This window comes from Galendromus occidentalis, unplaced genomic scaffold (genome assembly GCF_000255335.2).
Source record: "Galendromus occidentalis unplaced genomic scaffold, Mocc_1.1 scf7180000077497, whole genome shotgun sequence".
Classification (NCBI taxonomy): Eukaryota; Metazoa; Arthropoda; class Arachnida; order Mesostigmata; family Phytoseiidae; genus Galendromus; species Galendromus occidentalis.
In genome coordinates, this window is record NW_003805485.1 from 529,925 (window position 1) to 545,799 (window position 15,875).

Below are 15,875 nucleotides of genomic sequence, written 5' to 3' on the forward strand. Positions count from 1 at the left end.
AGTTCTTCGGAAAGCTCTTATAAATAAGTTCTTTATTAAACTAAGCCTTGATTCTTGCTCCACAGAAACACTCGGAGGGAAACCGTCTCCCAATCCGTTCACTATTTACAACTGAATTTGGCTGAGGATAATCTCTTTGCCTGACTTGGCTGAGCTATACCTCACAGCCTGACTCTTGCTAGGAATGATTCGAGGAGTTTATGAGAGGACTCCGGAGAGTATTGAATGGATGTGCGGTTGGGTTGATGAGCGAATAATTATAAGAGTTCGTCTTCCGGGGAATGAGTCTCTCTTCTGATTTGTCGGAGATCTCCCTTACTGAGAGTCGTAGACATTAATTATGAAGTCGATGATTCACACAGCGTTTCGAAGTGCATTTTCAGTTTTGGATCCAGCGGGGCGACGTCGGGCCAGCTAATCCTTAGCGACATCATGAGAAAAGTCAAATTCGAGCTGAACAGCTCCTCTAGCGCTAGCAACTTCGATTTCGGCAGCTGGCTCGATGATGTCGTGAAGACCAGGCCCTCAGTGTCCGAGATGACCACGTTAACCGAAAGACCTGAAAGGACGGAGGTTGTTTTTTGAGACCCTTCCTCCTGGTGAATATTCTGAGCGTGGAATGTCCTTGAAAAGATTCTTCAGCTGCCTGTGCTCGTGGAGCGCAGGCTGTATCTCAGTACTCACCAATGTGGTACGTAGGTGACGTCAGATGCCATAGGAGATCGTTTTCGGAGTTTCCATCGACGAAGCTTACAGTTGCTGCTTTGGAACTCGACACGTCCACAGTGAATTTTGAATGGTGTTTGCCGCGTGATATCCGCCTTCGCGTGAAATTCGGGAAAATCAGTTTCATGGGAGCCACAAGCGCACCGCCCTATTCTTCACATAGCGCTCTTTTCGTCTGACAGCGAATTGAGCTGAGTCCAGGAGAAATGGAACCTACCTCAAACAAGCAACTGGGTCTCGTGGGAGAGATTCGAACGCGTAGGCACTTGAGCCCGCAGGTAGAAGATACGCGAAATTTTCGTCCAGGGACCGGAGACATTGTATAAGAGCGGTGAGCATGACGTTCTCCACTGTAGATGCACACTTGACCGCAATCATCTTCAGCGGCGTCGGATCTTGATGGAAAGTGTATGAATGGAATTCCGGCGATCCTTCCGGTTTGCGCGCGCCGCAAACCGATGGCACTTTCTGAAAGGAAGAAGCGATTGCTCAATATATCGTCTTGATTCCGCAGGAGCACCATCTATTCACAGTGTTTCGATACGTTTGAAATCGCGAGCCCTGCGAAAACCAGAGTTCCGAAACCCGATTTCGGTGTGAAATATGACAGAGTATTTTCGATCTTTCCGTCACTATCCGGGTCACGTCCTACGGCAACCATGGGTTCAATTTCAAAGCTGTTCTTCTAGCCTCAAGACCGGGACCGAAATCGCTTCCCGCGCGGCGCGGGAAGACCGGAATTCGAGGTCCTTCGACCGCTCATCTCCGAACGCAGGAGGGTTGCCTAGGCTACCAGTACGACAACTAGTGTCCACGGTAAGCTCTCCCGGGGCTCGAAACGGGTGTACATATATACCCGTGGAATCCAGCGAGCTGAACAGCTCAAAATGGTGGAGCTCGATCCTCTGTGTCGAGCTCTGTTTCAGTATCGTCAGCTGAAGTATGAGAAATGCGTCGAAAGTTGTGAAGTCGCCCTTAACAATAATAGTTACGATCAAGCAGCTTGGATTCTCAAGGCTATGGCCCTGACTCGTATGGTGCACGTGGATGATCTGGAGATCGAAGAAGAAGGGATAGCGGAATCCCTTCTCGACGATAACGCCACGGCACAAGTTGCCCGACCTGGGACATCCCTTCGAACTGCGACCGCGGCCTCAGGTCTGAATCAGATGGTCCGCCCAATGACTCAATCAGGAAGGCCTTTCACAGGAATGGTGCGACCCGGTAGTCAGGGGGGGACCGCCTCAATTGAGAAAGCCCTGAAAACCGCGAGGACGGCGATGTCGGCACGGCCCGTAACTTCATCTTCAGGCCGTTACGTTCGAATGGGCACGGTGAGTAATCGGATCATAGCAACTCGAGCCAGAGCTGAGACAGAAGAACTTCGTGACTGATTTCTTTTGATTCTCCGTCGCCAGGCCTCGATGCTCAGCCAAGCGGGCGAACCATTCATCAATGTTGCACGTCTGAATATATCGAAGTACGCACAAAAACCGGCGCTCTCGAAAGCCTTATTCAATTTTATGTACTATCACGAGAATGAAGTTCGCCACGCATTGGAAATCGCCGCTCAGGCCAGTCAACATTCGAAGTTCAACGACTGGTGGCTCAAACTGAGTTTGGGGAAATGCTATTACCGCCTCGGGATGTTCAGGTGAGCTGTGCAAGTTCTTGCCGGAATTTAATCCCTCCCAACACCCCCTCACTCAGACCGATCAAGGCCTAGCCACATGGGAGACACCGGGCAAATTCAGGAGGAGTTCCGGAATCGATGGATCGCTCATGCCGGAGCGGCGACGCGACGCCATGCTTACGGCTTGATCGAGACTCACCGAGCAACTTCCAGAGACGCCGAGAAACAATTCCGATCGGCCAACACTCAACAGCCGATGGTGGAAACCTCTTTGTGGCTGGGCAAGCTGTTCCTGAAGTGGGATCAGCCCCTCGGGGCTCTCGAAGTCTACAGATCGGCTTTGGAAAATTTTCCGAACGACTCTTTCCTTCTGACAAACATCGCCCGCGTTCACGAGCTGCTCAACGACCTCAACGCCTCGGTAAAATTCTACAAGGATGTCCTAAGGTAAGCTCAGTCTACATTGCTCCCGAGACTATCCGGGTCGTCTACAGGTGTCAGCAGAGTGAAAAACGATATTGTTCCGTTCCGACAGCACCGATTCAGTGAGTGTCGAAGCAATGGCTTGCATCGCCACAAATCATTTCTACTCGGATCAGCCCGAGCTCGCGTTACGATTCTTCCGACGGCTGCTCCAAATCGGACTGCACACGGCGGAGGTTTGTAATCGAATCGTCAAATAATCTCCTGCATACCGATCTGAGCAACGATACAATTGACTATCTAATGATCTGTTCCAAGTTGAGAGCAAAGGCTGGAGGATGATCATCGGCTCATGACGGCGTCGAGAAGAATAAGGGAGCTCCAGAGGGTGCGAAAGAGATTCCGTGGATTTTTGAGTCTCAATGGGATTCACTACGTTTTTCCAGATTTACATCAACATAGCGCTCTGTTGCTTCTATGCTCAACAGTTCGACCTGTCAATCGCTTGCGTAGAGAGAGCGCTGCAACTATCGAAGGATGACGCCACCACGGCCGACATTTGGTACAATTTGTCACACATCGCCATCGTAAGTCGTAGCGCGTGAACTGACACTAATGACAGTATCGGGAAGGTTCTAGAAAAACAGGTCAGAACAAAATCGGGAACACCGTGCGTTCCTTGAATGACCTTAGTCGGGATGAGGGAACCTACTTCCGGCGTCCCTCGATCCGTGTGGCATCGCGGAGCTGAGCGACATTTGAAGCAGCTGCGGCCCCTCCGGTAGTGCGTCCGTGAATAGTTCTTTTCAAATTCCAGAACTCCGGAGACAAAACACTGGCAATCCAGTGTCTGCGGTTGGCGATTGCTCATAACAACGACCACGCCGAGAGCCATAACAATCTGGGGATTTTGATTCCCGAGCAGGCAAAACTCAATTTTGAAACATCACATCGCTTGGGTCCTCACCTCTTCGAACCGCTCTACAACTTAGCGCTTCTGTCAGATCTGGTGCGGACGATTTCCATAACTTTGGGATTAAGGACTCCGGATTATTTCTTGAGAAATTCTCGAGAAAAACTGAGCTCATGAAAATTTCCAGATCGGAGACTGCTTGAACGCTTACAAGTACTCGAACCAGACACTCGAGGTCTTTCCCGGTCACGTCGACAGCAAAATCATCTTGGACAGAGTTCGGACACTCCTGGCTTCGTTTTGATCTCTGCGAGTATCGCAGGATGCGGACATTCCCACTCAAGAGTACAGGGCAACCGGTTCCCGCGCGGACTCGTAGAGAAATAAAGATCTTCAAAGATCAAAGTCCAGCCAATTTTTCTTGCTGAGTGATTTGTCGAGGTGAGACCAACTCGATACATCGGAAGCGCTTGCTCGTCCTCTCGGGGCCAAAAAATCTCGATTCGATCGCTTTCGGTGAGATAGACGAGTGTTTTTCCCCCAATGGGTTGGCGCTGAGCTACCCCCGTCGTCGAGGTTCCGACCCTCTGTGATAGGGAACTTTGGATAGATGTGCCGATTACTTACCAGGATCCGGGCGCGCGTGCAGAGTTTGGCCGCTTCCGCAAACACTGGGAACAGCAGAGAATCACATACTAAAAGGGCTAGATTCTTCCTGTCGACGATTATCAACTTCCATGGATGATTCCCGTGGAAAGCTTTCGAAAACGCTTCTGAAACATCATCTACCAACTCAATGTGTTCGCGGATTCGGAAGTCGTCATTATTCCTCCATAAAGTAAGAGCCCCTCCTAGAAACCTGAAACGATTAAAATTCCTCACGATCTACTCTTGCGACGGGTCGACCCATCGTCTGACGGAAGAGAGCGATTTGTGCATGGGATTGATGTTGCATTCCGAGTATGAATATCGAATATCTCAGCGAGGCTTCGACATACCTTGAAGGCTTCATTTTCAATCGGCGCTCTCGTAATGCATCGTATACGGTTTTCTGTATATTGCTGTTGAGTCGGAAGAGCAGAGCATGACGCTCGGTGTATCCATGAGTATTCAGCGGCGTCCAATCGATGAGAACGGAAGGCAGCAGATTCTCGAGCAGACTCAGTGAATCCATACCCATCTCGAACTCTATGTTGTCATTGATCTGACCACTGGCATGGTAAAGCACACGGAAGAGATACACCTCTTGGCTACACTATCACACTATCGAAAAGTCACTTTCGAACGAGGTCACACGAATACACTACGGACCCGAGCTTCGAATAGCGGACTCTGAACACCCCTCGTCTCGACCTCCTGTTTTCTGCTCACCAAGTCTGAGAAAGGAGTTTCTTTGCGGAGAGGAGTCCACCGCAGCTGCGAGACGTTTGTTTTGGTTTATTTTCTGAGAACCTCTGAAGATTAGAAGACACTCTGATCGAAAGCCGCCAGGCAAACTGCGAACATCATGGTCGGAACGATGACGGACTCTGGAGCTGCGAGTGTCGTCAGCCCGCTACTTGAGCCAATACTAGTGATTGCAATGGCTCCATGGATCAAGGAGTCTCTCGCGTAACGCTTCGAGCTCGTGGAGAGAGGAAGTTCAAGGAATCATATCTCCCGATCTACCGGCACTCCAACTAAGTCGTCCAGAAAGAACGCCATCCTACGGCTCAGACGGCTCTGCGTCTTCTTCTCGTGTTTATTGAAAGGATTCGCTCATTGAACGCGTCTGCTTCTCAGGTGCACGTCTGAATTTCGTCTCGGGAAACGGACTCGCATCTGGCAGATCCTCGCCTGGTCTGATACAGTCAAATGAGAATGATTGTTAACAGATATTTCATACGTCATTAAGAGATCATTTTTCTCGGGCGACTACTGTGATTGAACGAATATTATCATCAACCCCCGGGCATGATCCTGATGGAAGGCTCTCGAGACTGCCTGCGAGCATGATCCAGCAACTGTGTGTTGGTGGATCGACCTCACGGATATATTGCCGAAGTCCTAGAATTTTTGACGCTTTCAATTGATCGGTCACGAATATAGAGAGCTTAGACGGATTCGATTTAATGACGAGTCCCAGTCAGATTCACAATTATTGCTCGAATCGTTGATTAAAACGAAGCTCCCTAGAATTCAGTCTCTATCATCTCATTAATTACTCCAATTACAGTTTTTTATGCGATATCGAATTCGGATTAAGCCGAGCCTATCTTCTCCCCTGCTCCCCATCAGCATCGCGAACGCTCTCTCCCGTTACTTAGTATCGATCAATGACAGAGTTATCCCAGATGAAAAAGAGAGCTGATGCTCACATCTTGATGAGTCTCCAGTTCTTGTTTTCCCGTGGGCTTCGGAGATGCCGGGAATTCGGGGAAAGGACACTGACCGGAACGGAGACTGCTGTAAGGGCGCGCAGAGTACTTCTACATTCCGAGCAACGAGAGGATCGGAGTATTCCGCGTCGGGTCCTTAGGTCTACGCTTCAAAAGGGTGGTCAGGGGCGGGTGAACAGGGTTCAGACAGACATTCCTCCGCCTCGGATGAGATATTTGATGCCTCCGGCCGCAGCCGGAATCGACCCGCAGTATTCTGGTCTCGCGTTCAGAACTCTGCTAATTTCGAAAATTCTCTTCACAGCTCTGACTGCCGGGGGTGCGCCCTCATAAACCCATGATAAAAATAGAGCAAGGATCCGGTTCACGCGCACCGCTCATGTCACGAGAAATCTTGACAGGGCAAAGCTCAGCATCAGACGACCGGCTCCCTCACGCTTGACGCGTGTAGTCCACTCCGAGTGCTCCTCGGCTCCAATCCCACTGTGAGTGGTGGATAGGCGCCTTTTGGGTGCGCGGCGAACAGGTGCACATTCCTGGATCTAGCTCCCATTTGTTTATCAGTATTCACTGATTGCTCGGGACATTTCGGGCGAGACCTGATGAGAAGCTGACCATCAGGTGCTCCGAAAACTTCCATCATCTCCTTGATGGTGTCTAGCCCTGACGACACCACGCTCTGAATCTCCATCAGATCTGCGATCGAGACGAAGCCTCTGTTCGCCGGGAAGCATCGGCGAATCGAGGAGTCCCCCCGCCTGGAATGCTTTCCGCAAAAGGAGAGAAACCCGGGGACCGAGGCAGGCTCGGAACAGCCCGAAAATAATTCTCTTCTCCCAGAGAGCGAAAACGAGAGGGAGAGACAGAGGTACTACGAGTAGGCTGCCGGACGAGTATTGCGGAAAATAACATCTCTCAAGCCTGGATTCATGCCAGTCACTCAATGGATGGGGGTCTCGAAACGATTCAATTTCGAACTCGGGACCGACCTAGAGTTCATTCCTTGACTAAGAATGAGCGTCATTTCGTGGCCGGGCAGAAATCGCTGCGTTCGAAATTTCGTTCAGCAATCAGTCGCGTAGATCGTTCCCATGGCGACTCCGGGAAACAAAACAACATTCCATCGGACTGATGATCCGCGTGAACGCCGGAACCTTGCACTGGAAGTTGCATTGACGAAGTAGAGAAACTTTTCGTGAGACTTCGCGACTTGAGCCATCGTGAGTGTACATAGATCGACAGGAATCACTCAAGAGTGCTTGCACTGTTCCCAGCCGGAAAAGACAGGCTCGAGGTTCGCTGAGAAAATTATCTCGAATCGCATTCCTGGCATTATTCCGATGCCAGACGCCTTAATGAGGCGAGGAATGTCCGCTGAATAAATCGCAATATCGAGGGATTCGGGGTGCTTTGGAAGGAAACATAATCTGTAGAGCATATGTTCGCGTCTCTTATTGTCCTCTGTCTATATCTGTTCCGGTACGATATCCTGAGGGAGGAGGGCAGATCACTCATTAGAGAAGGATTCCGCAGGGTCAGATCAGGACTCTTTCAATTTTTCAAGGAAATATCAGAAAGTGGCCTATGTGTATTCAAAGGTTCATTACCGTCATTCGAACCCTGCCCGCGAAGGCACAGCGCATGCGCCGGAGGCCCCGTGAAGCGCAGTGCAGCTCATCTGAGTTCTCGTCGAAAGCTCGGTTATCCTGGAATTTCTCAGCATTCCCGTTCCTAGATCATTCGGGGTATTCTTGTGATGCGCCGCGGATTGATGGGGTGGAGGTCTATCCGTATACGGAAACGCAAGAATTCATGAGGGCGACACATTTCGATCTGAGGGTCTCTGCTCAGAACCTTACACAGCAGCGCTGCCGCCCTATCCCTCCGGCGTCGCGCTTAGCGTCAGCGGATTCGGTTCGTTCACGTTGTGGGGCACGGCATTCACCTGCGATCGACCCAGGCTCCTCGTTCCTGTGAGTGCTCAGCTCGAGTCCGAGTTCCGGAACCGTTGATAGAATGTTGTCTACTTCGCTATGAGTCATAGTGGGTAGGAAAGCCCGCTTCTGAAACAGAAATTTTGTGTCGATTACGTCAAACCCTAAACAAGAGAACGCTGTCTGCTTCTAGTGAAGTCCTATCCGTTGCTGGCGCGATGAGATGAGAGTTCCGACTTGAGAAGATCTCGAATTCGACGAGATGTGTGTGACGAAGCTCCTGACATCGTTGGTAGTTCTCGCACTGGGTGAGTATCCCGTGTAGATTTTCGCTCTGCCGATGAGCTCAGATATCCGACGGTCATCGTGCGCCTCCGGGCGTCATCCGAGCGATCGGGAATATCTTCAGCGGATCTGATCGTATTCGTCCCCAGCCCGCGCTCAGCAGAATCCGACGATTTCGTACATCTCCAAGGAGAGAGTCGTGAACATCGGAGACACCACGGAGCTGGAATGCTCGGTACAGTACGCGCAAAGTTATCCGATTCTCTGGGTGAGAATCGATCCTCGACATCCCGAAAGCCCAACTATTATATCAACAGGTGTGTTGGTCTAACGAAATCCTTGAGTCGAGGAATTTCCGAACAAGCGGAGTTCGTCTCTTTACTCGGACATCTTTCCAAACTCGATTCTGAGTCTCATGCATGTTGACTCTCTGAAAGAAGCTCTGAGAAGAAAGCGATTCGGGCCATCTTTCCTGAAGTATTCTGCTAAACTCTACTCTCAGGGGGCTCGGTGATCGTACCCGAGCATCGATTTAGTATCCGGCACGACGACGTCTCCTCAACATACACGTTGCAGATTTCTAAAATCCAAGAAACCGATACGGGGCTCTACCAATGTCAGGCAAGTTGGTCATGCGATTTTGCCGCGATGCGGTCTCTTAGCCTTTCCTGTAAATTACCGGCATGCCGCGTCACGCTCATCAGGTCACTCAGCCTCGCCCGACTCTACGTTTCAGGTGACAACATCATCAACTCACAAAATTACCGCTGATGTGTGGCTACACGTGCGTATTCCGCCAATAATTTCCGACAACTCTACCAGATCCATCATTACGTCGACAGGTTCGCTTTTCCGCTTATTTCGAGCTCAGATGCACGCGCTCCTGACGTCAGCGATCATTCCTGACGGTCTCGAGACGACACATCCGGTGATGGGGATCGGGGAGAACGAACTCGGCCGGCTCGAGAGCAGGGAGTCACCCCCGGGACAAGCTCGATCCTTCGTCGATCGATCGTCGTGCTTGGCAAAACGAGTCAGCAGAATAAGTCTCCATAAATGTCCTTTCCGTGTCCGAAGTCCTCCGCTATATTTCTGATGCTTTTACAGGAGCAAATGCCTCTTTAGAGTGCTACTCCGAGGGATTTCCGCCGCCCCGCATAACGTGGCGTCGGGAGAATAATGATCTTTTGCCAACTGGCGGAGCGATATACCGAGGAAATGTTCTGAGGATATTCGGAGTTACCAAGGTTCGTTGAATGGAATCTCTCGGAGCCCCAGAAGATGACGTTCAATTTCCATGACTCGCGAATCCTCCGCGAAGCATCGCAATCGAAAATTTACCGAAATCCGTATCTTCAAAACCTGATTCTCCAAGTATTCGACCTCCAAGCTGTTGCGATGGGGTCAAAAATTACGGCCACGCCGTTTCAGGACGATCGCGGCACTTATTACTGCATTGCGGACAACCGTGTAGGGAAAGGTGCTCGGCGCAACGTCGGTGTGGAGGTGGAGTTCGCTCCCTACGTCACAGCAGATCGGCAACGGTATGTGGTCCAGTCAAGGGAGTAACCGGAATTCCTCCGGGGAGGGCAGGTTCGGATCTGTGTGGGGCTGGGCTCCGGAATGGTGATGCGCTTCTATACTTTAGCACTATGAAGCAAGGTCTTGGGGGCCTCGTGTCCCACCCAGCTCCGAGGTGGATACCCTAGTGCCCTAGTGGGTCTAGTCGACCAATCTCCGATAATAGCCTCGATTTTTTTGCGCATCTGTTTAAATATAATCCTTTGGATTCTGGCCCGGATCATATGATGAGAGGTATCTTGCAAATTCACATACTTCATCAGAGACGATTTCGTCGATTCTTCAACCTGCGCGACAAAAAACACCGAATCTTCGTTCCAGCTACGGTCAAGCCCTGCAGTACCCGATGGATTTGATGTGTCATGTTGAGGCTTTCCCCTCACCGTCTATCCAGTGGTACAAAGACGGCTATCAGGTACGCTACTCGGAATCAGCGGTCATTCGAAGGTGCTACTTCTGTAGCTTCGAGATCTGACTGAGAATCTTGTTAAGGCGAGCGTTGACTCCGAATTGCGATGCATTGTGACACCTCTCCAACGAGTCGGAGGATCGTGTCCTCGAGAGTGGAGCCAGTTATAAGAGACTTCCGGTTAAGTTGCCCCCCGATTGACCTCGAAACCGATTCTCAGATATCCGACAACCAGCATTACAAAATATCCATATTCGCTACCGCGGACGAGTTCACGGATTCTGTCTTGAGGATAATCGCCATCGAGAAGAAACAGTACGGAAATTACACTTGCAGGTGAGACTCGAACATGCACGAGCAACGTAGTGATACTTTTTGGGTACACGTAATCGGAGGGGGGGGGAATTTCCGGTAGCCCGGGTATAGCGGCAGATAAGGGAAAAGGGTGCCCTGGGTTTCCGTGATCTTGATGTGACGGAATGATGTATTGAGATGCGTCGGCTTGTGTGCAGTGCGTGCCGAGCAGTATGAGGCCCTCCGCTCAACGGAAGAATCTTGCTACACGGCCTCTAATTTCGGAAGTCCTGATGACTACCATTCCGTGGCATGCAGTCGACTGCATGGAGAAGAGGTGATGAGAGCTGATCGAGATCCTCGCTCACACGAACAATCTCAAGGTGGAATAGAGTGGATAGAGCGAATTTGAAGGACTTCTCTTTGTTCCAGAGCGATCAACAAACTCGGCTCCTCTGACGTCAGCATCGAACTTTTCGGTAGGTTTTATCTTCAAATGAGTTGCGTTCGTCTGTCCTCTGAGTTTCCTTGGCCTCATAATCCTCATCATAGAAACGACGGAAGTATTCTCATCCGGACTTCTGTGAGCTTGGTGTCAGGATGATCGAAACAAGCTCAATTAGCGACTTACTGTGAACGACAGTTGTTTTTTCCATCTCGGAGCGATAAGCGAGTTTTGTCGCGGAAGAGCACCGCTCGATGCTATAGAATCTCATAGATCCCAGACTCGCCTACATTCGCTGAGACGATGCTACTCTCTGATTCACTTTGTGGCCGCATGTTTTGCACCACAGTCGGTGGAGATAATGACGATAACACGTAATTGCAGAAACTGTGAACGTCGTGTGTCCGCCAGCCTGCGACGCTCAATATCTCACAACGGCATCGTATTCTCTGCTTCCGTCAATCGGACTGCTTGTGCTCATGCTCAATTTGCTGACGCTGGCACAAGTCTGAGCGCCACTGCTCAGGATTGAAGCGGGAGATCAGAGCCGAAGATTGAATGTGCAAATCAGGAAAGTCCGGATCATTCTTCCACAGTTCCTCGAGCATTTTGAGACAGACTAACGAAATTCTCTTCGCGGAAAACTTTATGGTTTTTGTACATACATGCGTGAAATAATCGGCGTGATGATGAGACATATATCATGGTTGTATTGCGGAGAAGCCAAACATCATCAATTATTTGAATAAATCAGTTTGAACAACTACGCTTCCAACTGAGCGTCAACCCCTCCGGTACTTTCCTCGCGAGAGATATTCCGAAGTCAATTCTCTAGATTATGAATTTGAGATTTACTCCGGCGTTCATCCTTCCGAAGAGCTCGTTTGCGTCTGTCTTCGGCTAGAGCGCCGATCGTCGATCGCTCACGCTCTGCTCTATCTTCTGGTCGTGGTTTATAATCCAATCTGCAGCACGACTTTGCAGTTCTGTGATAGCAGAGCGAGGGGAATGCCGAAAGCGAAGGTCTCCCATCTCCTGCAGACGTTACCCCGCACGAATTTCTGTGGGTTCGAGGCGTAGTTTGAACAATCGGCTTGAACGAATCGCAAACGATTCGCATTTACATAGGAGAAAACGCGATCATTCATCATGGCCCCTCGCGGCTTGCGGAAACTCGGGAGGATCGAGAAAGCGAAAGAAGAACATAGGGTGCGTTCCAGGACCAGCTCGACTGTCGCTATCAGAAGGTGTCGAAGGATACTCTGCTCATAACCCGGAGCCGAGCTGATCAGATGGGAAGCGAAAATTGGATTGGGAGCTCATGAGGAAGGCAGTCAGTCGGATCACAGATAATTCACTGGGGGTATCCCTAGTCGATGATGTATCGGGATGAACACGTGTTTCGGAGTCAAGAATCGTGCTCAATGGATCAAGGGTGACGGTCTGGATCGAGCTTGCTGCGCTAGCGGAACTTCTCCGAAGGATTCTGCCGCCAGCGCGGAAAAGCAGCGTTCTACCTTACAAAACGCGTCATCAGACGGCGGATAGATCTTGTGTAGATCTTCTTCACTATCGGGATTTTTCTCTTACCCCAGAGAGCTGGCGCCGTCTAGCGGGACGTGCGTGAATGTTCACCCCGATCCGCTCGCTCCGAAGTCCGACAGCGGGATCGCCCGACTTTTCTCTCAGAGACACCCTCTCAACCGAAGACACCGACGGCGCCGAAACCCAAGTTGGCTTCAGTGATCGAAGAAGATCCACGTTTCAACAGAAACCTTCCCTACGTCGTGTGCAGGTCGTAGTCTCGTCGGAGAACTTTGGCGGGAGGTGAGTAGACTGCAAGTAGGTACTCCAAACTCCTAGCTTCTTGCCGAGGATCGTCCCCGGCGAACACCAGGACGATAGAACCCGGACGGTCCTGGGCTCCTGATGAGCGTGATACGTTTTCTGGATCACACAAGTTAGATCGATCCGGCAGAAATAATGAACGCTCGCCGGCGAACGTGTCCTCCTCGTGTCATTCTAATCGGATGTCCGGATCGAACCGACCGCTCTGCACCTCGACCGGGGGCAACGCTCCGTTGCGAGTTGTTCGTATCTGCCTAATTTTTCGATGTCGGATAGGATTCGCCGACGATCCGTTTCCTACTCTGGTATCGAAAGAGGCAAATATTTTCGCTGTTCGCAAAATAGATAGATTATAACAATACTTCCGGACAGTTTCGAGCGCTTGTGGCGTGTCTAGAATCGCGATCAACTCCATAAATATTTGCCTTAGATCGTGTTGCAGTCCTCAGACGAGCTGACTGCCACTTCCTCAAGGTACAGACAAGAGGGTGCCGTTGGATACCTGAGCGGGTATCCGGCGGTCTCAGAGATTCGGAGCTAGAAAAATCACAGAATTCGGGAGATTCGTTGATGACCTACATTTGACAAATGGAATTATCCGATTTCGGGGAAGGGGTAAGATACCGAACTGAAACACAATTCCGTCACCGTCACGGAGTCCCTCGGACCACGCATGGCAACACTGTTGACATGTTCCGTGAATACAATTATATCCTCATCGTTGTAGGATTATGTCGACATGGGCTAGGAAGGAATGAGAAGACGAATTTTTTTTTGAGCTGCGAAATTGGACAAATACAGCTGTTCCGAGTTGCGCGAGTGACGACTACTTTAGAGCTGGACGGCCGGCGTCGGCGGTCCCGTGCTGCCCTCCAGTTTGTTAGAGCTGGAGTGAGTTCGGGCACCTTGCATCTCTCTTCCTCTCGTCACCGCGATAGGTCTCTCTCAGAGCGAGACTGTTTCTGAAAGAGTCGCCTTGTCGGAGGTTGACGCGGCATATCCGACGAAGACTTGAGGCGCGCGAATCGCTCGGATAATCCCCGTGGATGTACAGTGCGTAACTATTGAGCATGAGTTCTGAGCGCGAGTGCACTCCTTCATCATGGTTTACCATGTATCGGAAAATCCTCAACGCCACCTGGACCCTGCAAGTATAACCGAACAATATAGGCGCAATATCTCCCTATAGTACTGTATGTTTTCTTGTGCCGATCTGGGTTCAAGCATGCGTCGGCATGGGTTCGGGCCCAGTGCAGCTCGGGATTCTTTCCGACCGCAGACCTGATGGATTATCACGGGTCTTTTCGCCCAAGCGGTCTCCCGGCTCGGTACGCGAAAACCGGCCTCGGGTCAATCTTCGTGGAAGAATATCCCATTAGATAGGATCTTCGGAGGCCATCTCGGTCCTGTTGTCGGAACCTGTGCTCGCAATTCGCAGATCTTTCCGCCGGCCGCGGGGCTCGAAAACCTCCCGATCGTCGTACCTGATTGTTCTGCCCGGCGATTCTAGGTAATCAACTGTCAGAATCCGCGACAGTGCTGCTGGGTGCTCGAGTCCTCCATCTCTCGGAGAGCTTCTCAACTCTCATTATCGCGAAAGTTGTTTTCACGGCAGGCAGTGATCATGTATTTTCGAGTGTTCCGAGGTCCCAGCGACTTTGAATCATTATTCTGAGTTCCGACTTTTCCTGAACTCATTAAACAGAACAAGTGGTCCCCATCTGCGTTTTGTCTCGCAACGAGAGCGGCCCATCCGTATACAGATTTAGCTTTCGGAAACTGCCTCTGATTCTCACAAGTTTCCCGAACTCAAAAGATTCGTCTCCCCGGACTTTGCTCGCGACGGGGCGAATGACTGCTCGGGGATCAGGGAGGTAAGTGTGGAGAATTTCTTCCGCGACAGCACTCCTCTTCGAAGTACCTAGACTCGTCTTCGAAGCTATGCAGCTTGTGCTGTTTTTCCCGATTCCTCCTCCGAGAGCTGCAGGGATCCCTTGCTCTATGTGAACCTGATGAGCTGGATGGCCTCGGAATCGCTTGAATCCGTAAGATAATTGACCCCTCCATGATTCTCCTACGATCTAATCGGAAATTACCATCAGTTCGCGCTGCGAAGGTTCCAATCCAAGTGTGACGTTGTTCGGTTGGGGAATCCAGTCAAAGAAGAACCGCAATTCCGGGACGATATTCAGATTCAGAGGAAATACATACACACACCTGTGAGCAGTCCCGTTCGTCTCGTTGCGATGCGTCGGATCAAGTTGATTGACGGATTCGCTCCAGCGGACTTCTCAGGCTAAGCCTACGCAAGCTCCTGGGCGATTCCTCAGTAGCCGGTGCACCTCCGTGCCGCAAACTCTATCAAGATTAGACAGCGCCTACTGATATCTCTTGATGAACGCTAATGACTTTGCCGACCCCGACTTGCCTGTCGAGCCAGGAGCATTCTCCCATAGTTCTCAAGCTGACTTCTTTCGAAATAATCGGGAGCTCGAGCCTCTTCTGATCTACCAATCCGTTTCGCGAATCATAATCGATGTATCGTTCTCCATCTACGCTTTCTGACAATGATATTCGTCTCGAAACGAGCGAATTTCGGAGACGGATCACAAACGATGCATTGGCCTCCTAAGGTATTCGTACGGCCCAATGCACGGTTGGATCCGCCAGGTGCAGAGGCTCGCTCCATGACTCCTACTCCTGTACTGAGATCTTCTGACCGCTGCCTCGTGGTCGTCTCCGGTCTCCGTGAAGTCTTTTCGTCCAATCGGGGAACGATCATAATCGATCAGAGAGATATCAGGGAGAGCGGATCTCTGCTACATCACATGAAGTCACAAGAAACCTCTGAATTCACCGAGAGACGCGCAGAGCATTTTTTTTCCGGAACGATCCGGCACATTCTCTAGAGTCGCTTCCCGAATGAACACTCCCGGAAGCTTCCGTCTGCGGAGGATATAATATTTCTTGATGACGCTTCTTATGGAATCGCGATGAGGGACTACG

At 50.7% G+C, this 15,875-nt stretch overlaps 3 protein-coding genes across 3 annotated transcripts; 2 read left to right on the forward strand and 1 right to left on the reverse strand.

Annotated features, from left to right (window-relative positions):
- Positions 1–146: 146 nt before the first annotated feature.
- Positions 147–1,493, reverse strand: LOC100908139 (uncharacterized). Its single transcript, XM_003746437.2, has 4 exons — positions 1,271–1,493; positions 944–1,194; positions 685–821; positions 147–559 (listed from the first exon to the last, which is right to left on the reverse strand). Exons 1-4 carry the CDS (start codon positions 1,385–1,387, stop codon positions 339–341), a joined length of 726 nt encoding a protein of 241 aa, XP_003746485.1. The 5' UTR covers positions 1,388–1,493; the 3' UTR covers positions 147–338.
- Positions 1,386–3,999, forward strand: BBS8 (tetratricopeptide repeat protein 8). The gene is made up of 8 exons (XM_003746506.2): positions 1,386–1,389; positions 1,600–2,060; positions 2,145–2,380; positions 2,573–2,806; positions 2,895–3,018; positions 3,229–3,369; positions 3,600–3,791; positions 3,883–3,999. Exons 1-8 carry the CDS (start codon positions 1,386–1,388, stop codon positions 3,997–3,999), a joined length of 1,509 nt encoding a protein of 502 aa, XP_003746554.2.
- Positions 4,000–7,904: 3,905 nt separating this feature from the next.
- Positions 7,905–11,730, forward strand: Lac (septate junction protein lachesin). Its single transcript, XM_003746438.1, has 11 exons — positions 7,905–8,046; positions 8,201–8,315; positions 8,442–8,609; positions 8,795–8,913; positions 9,029–9,134; positions 9,400–9,539; positions 9,724–9,836; positions 10,195–10,288; positions 10,503–10,618; positions 11,009–11,055; positions 11,406–11,730. The coding sequence occupies exons 2-11, from the start codon at positions 8,270–8,272 to the stop codon at positions 11,531–11,533; spliced, it is 1,077 nt and encodes a 358-aa protein (XP_003746486.1). The 5' UTR covers positions 7,905–8,046; positions 8,201–8,269; the 3' UTR covers positions 11,534–11,730.
- Positions 11,731–15,875: the final 4,145 nt, after the last annotated feature.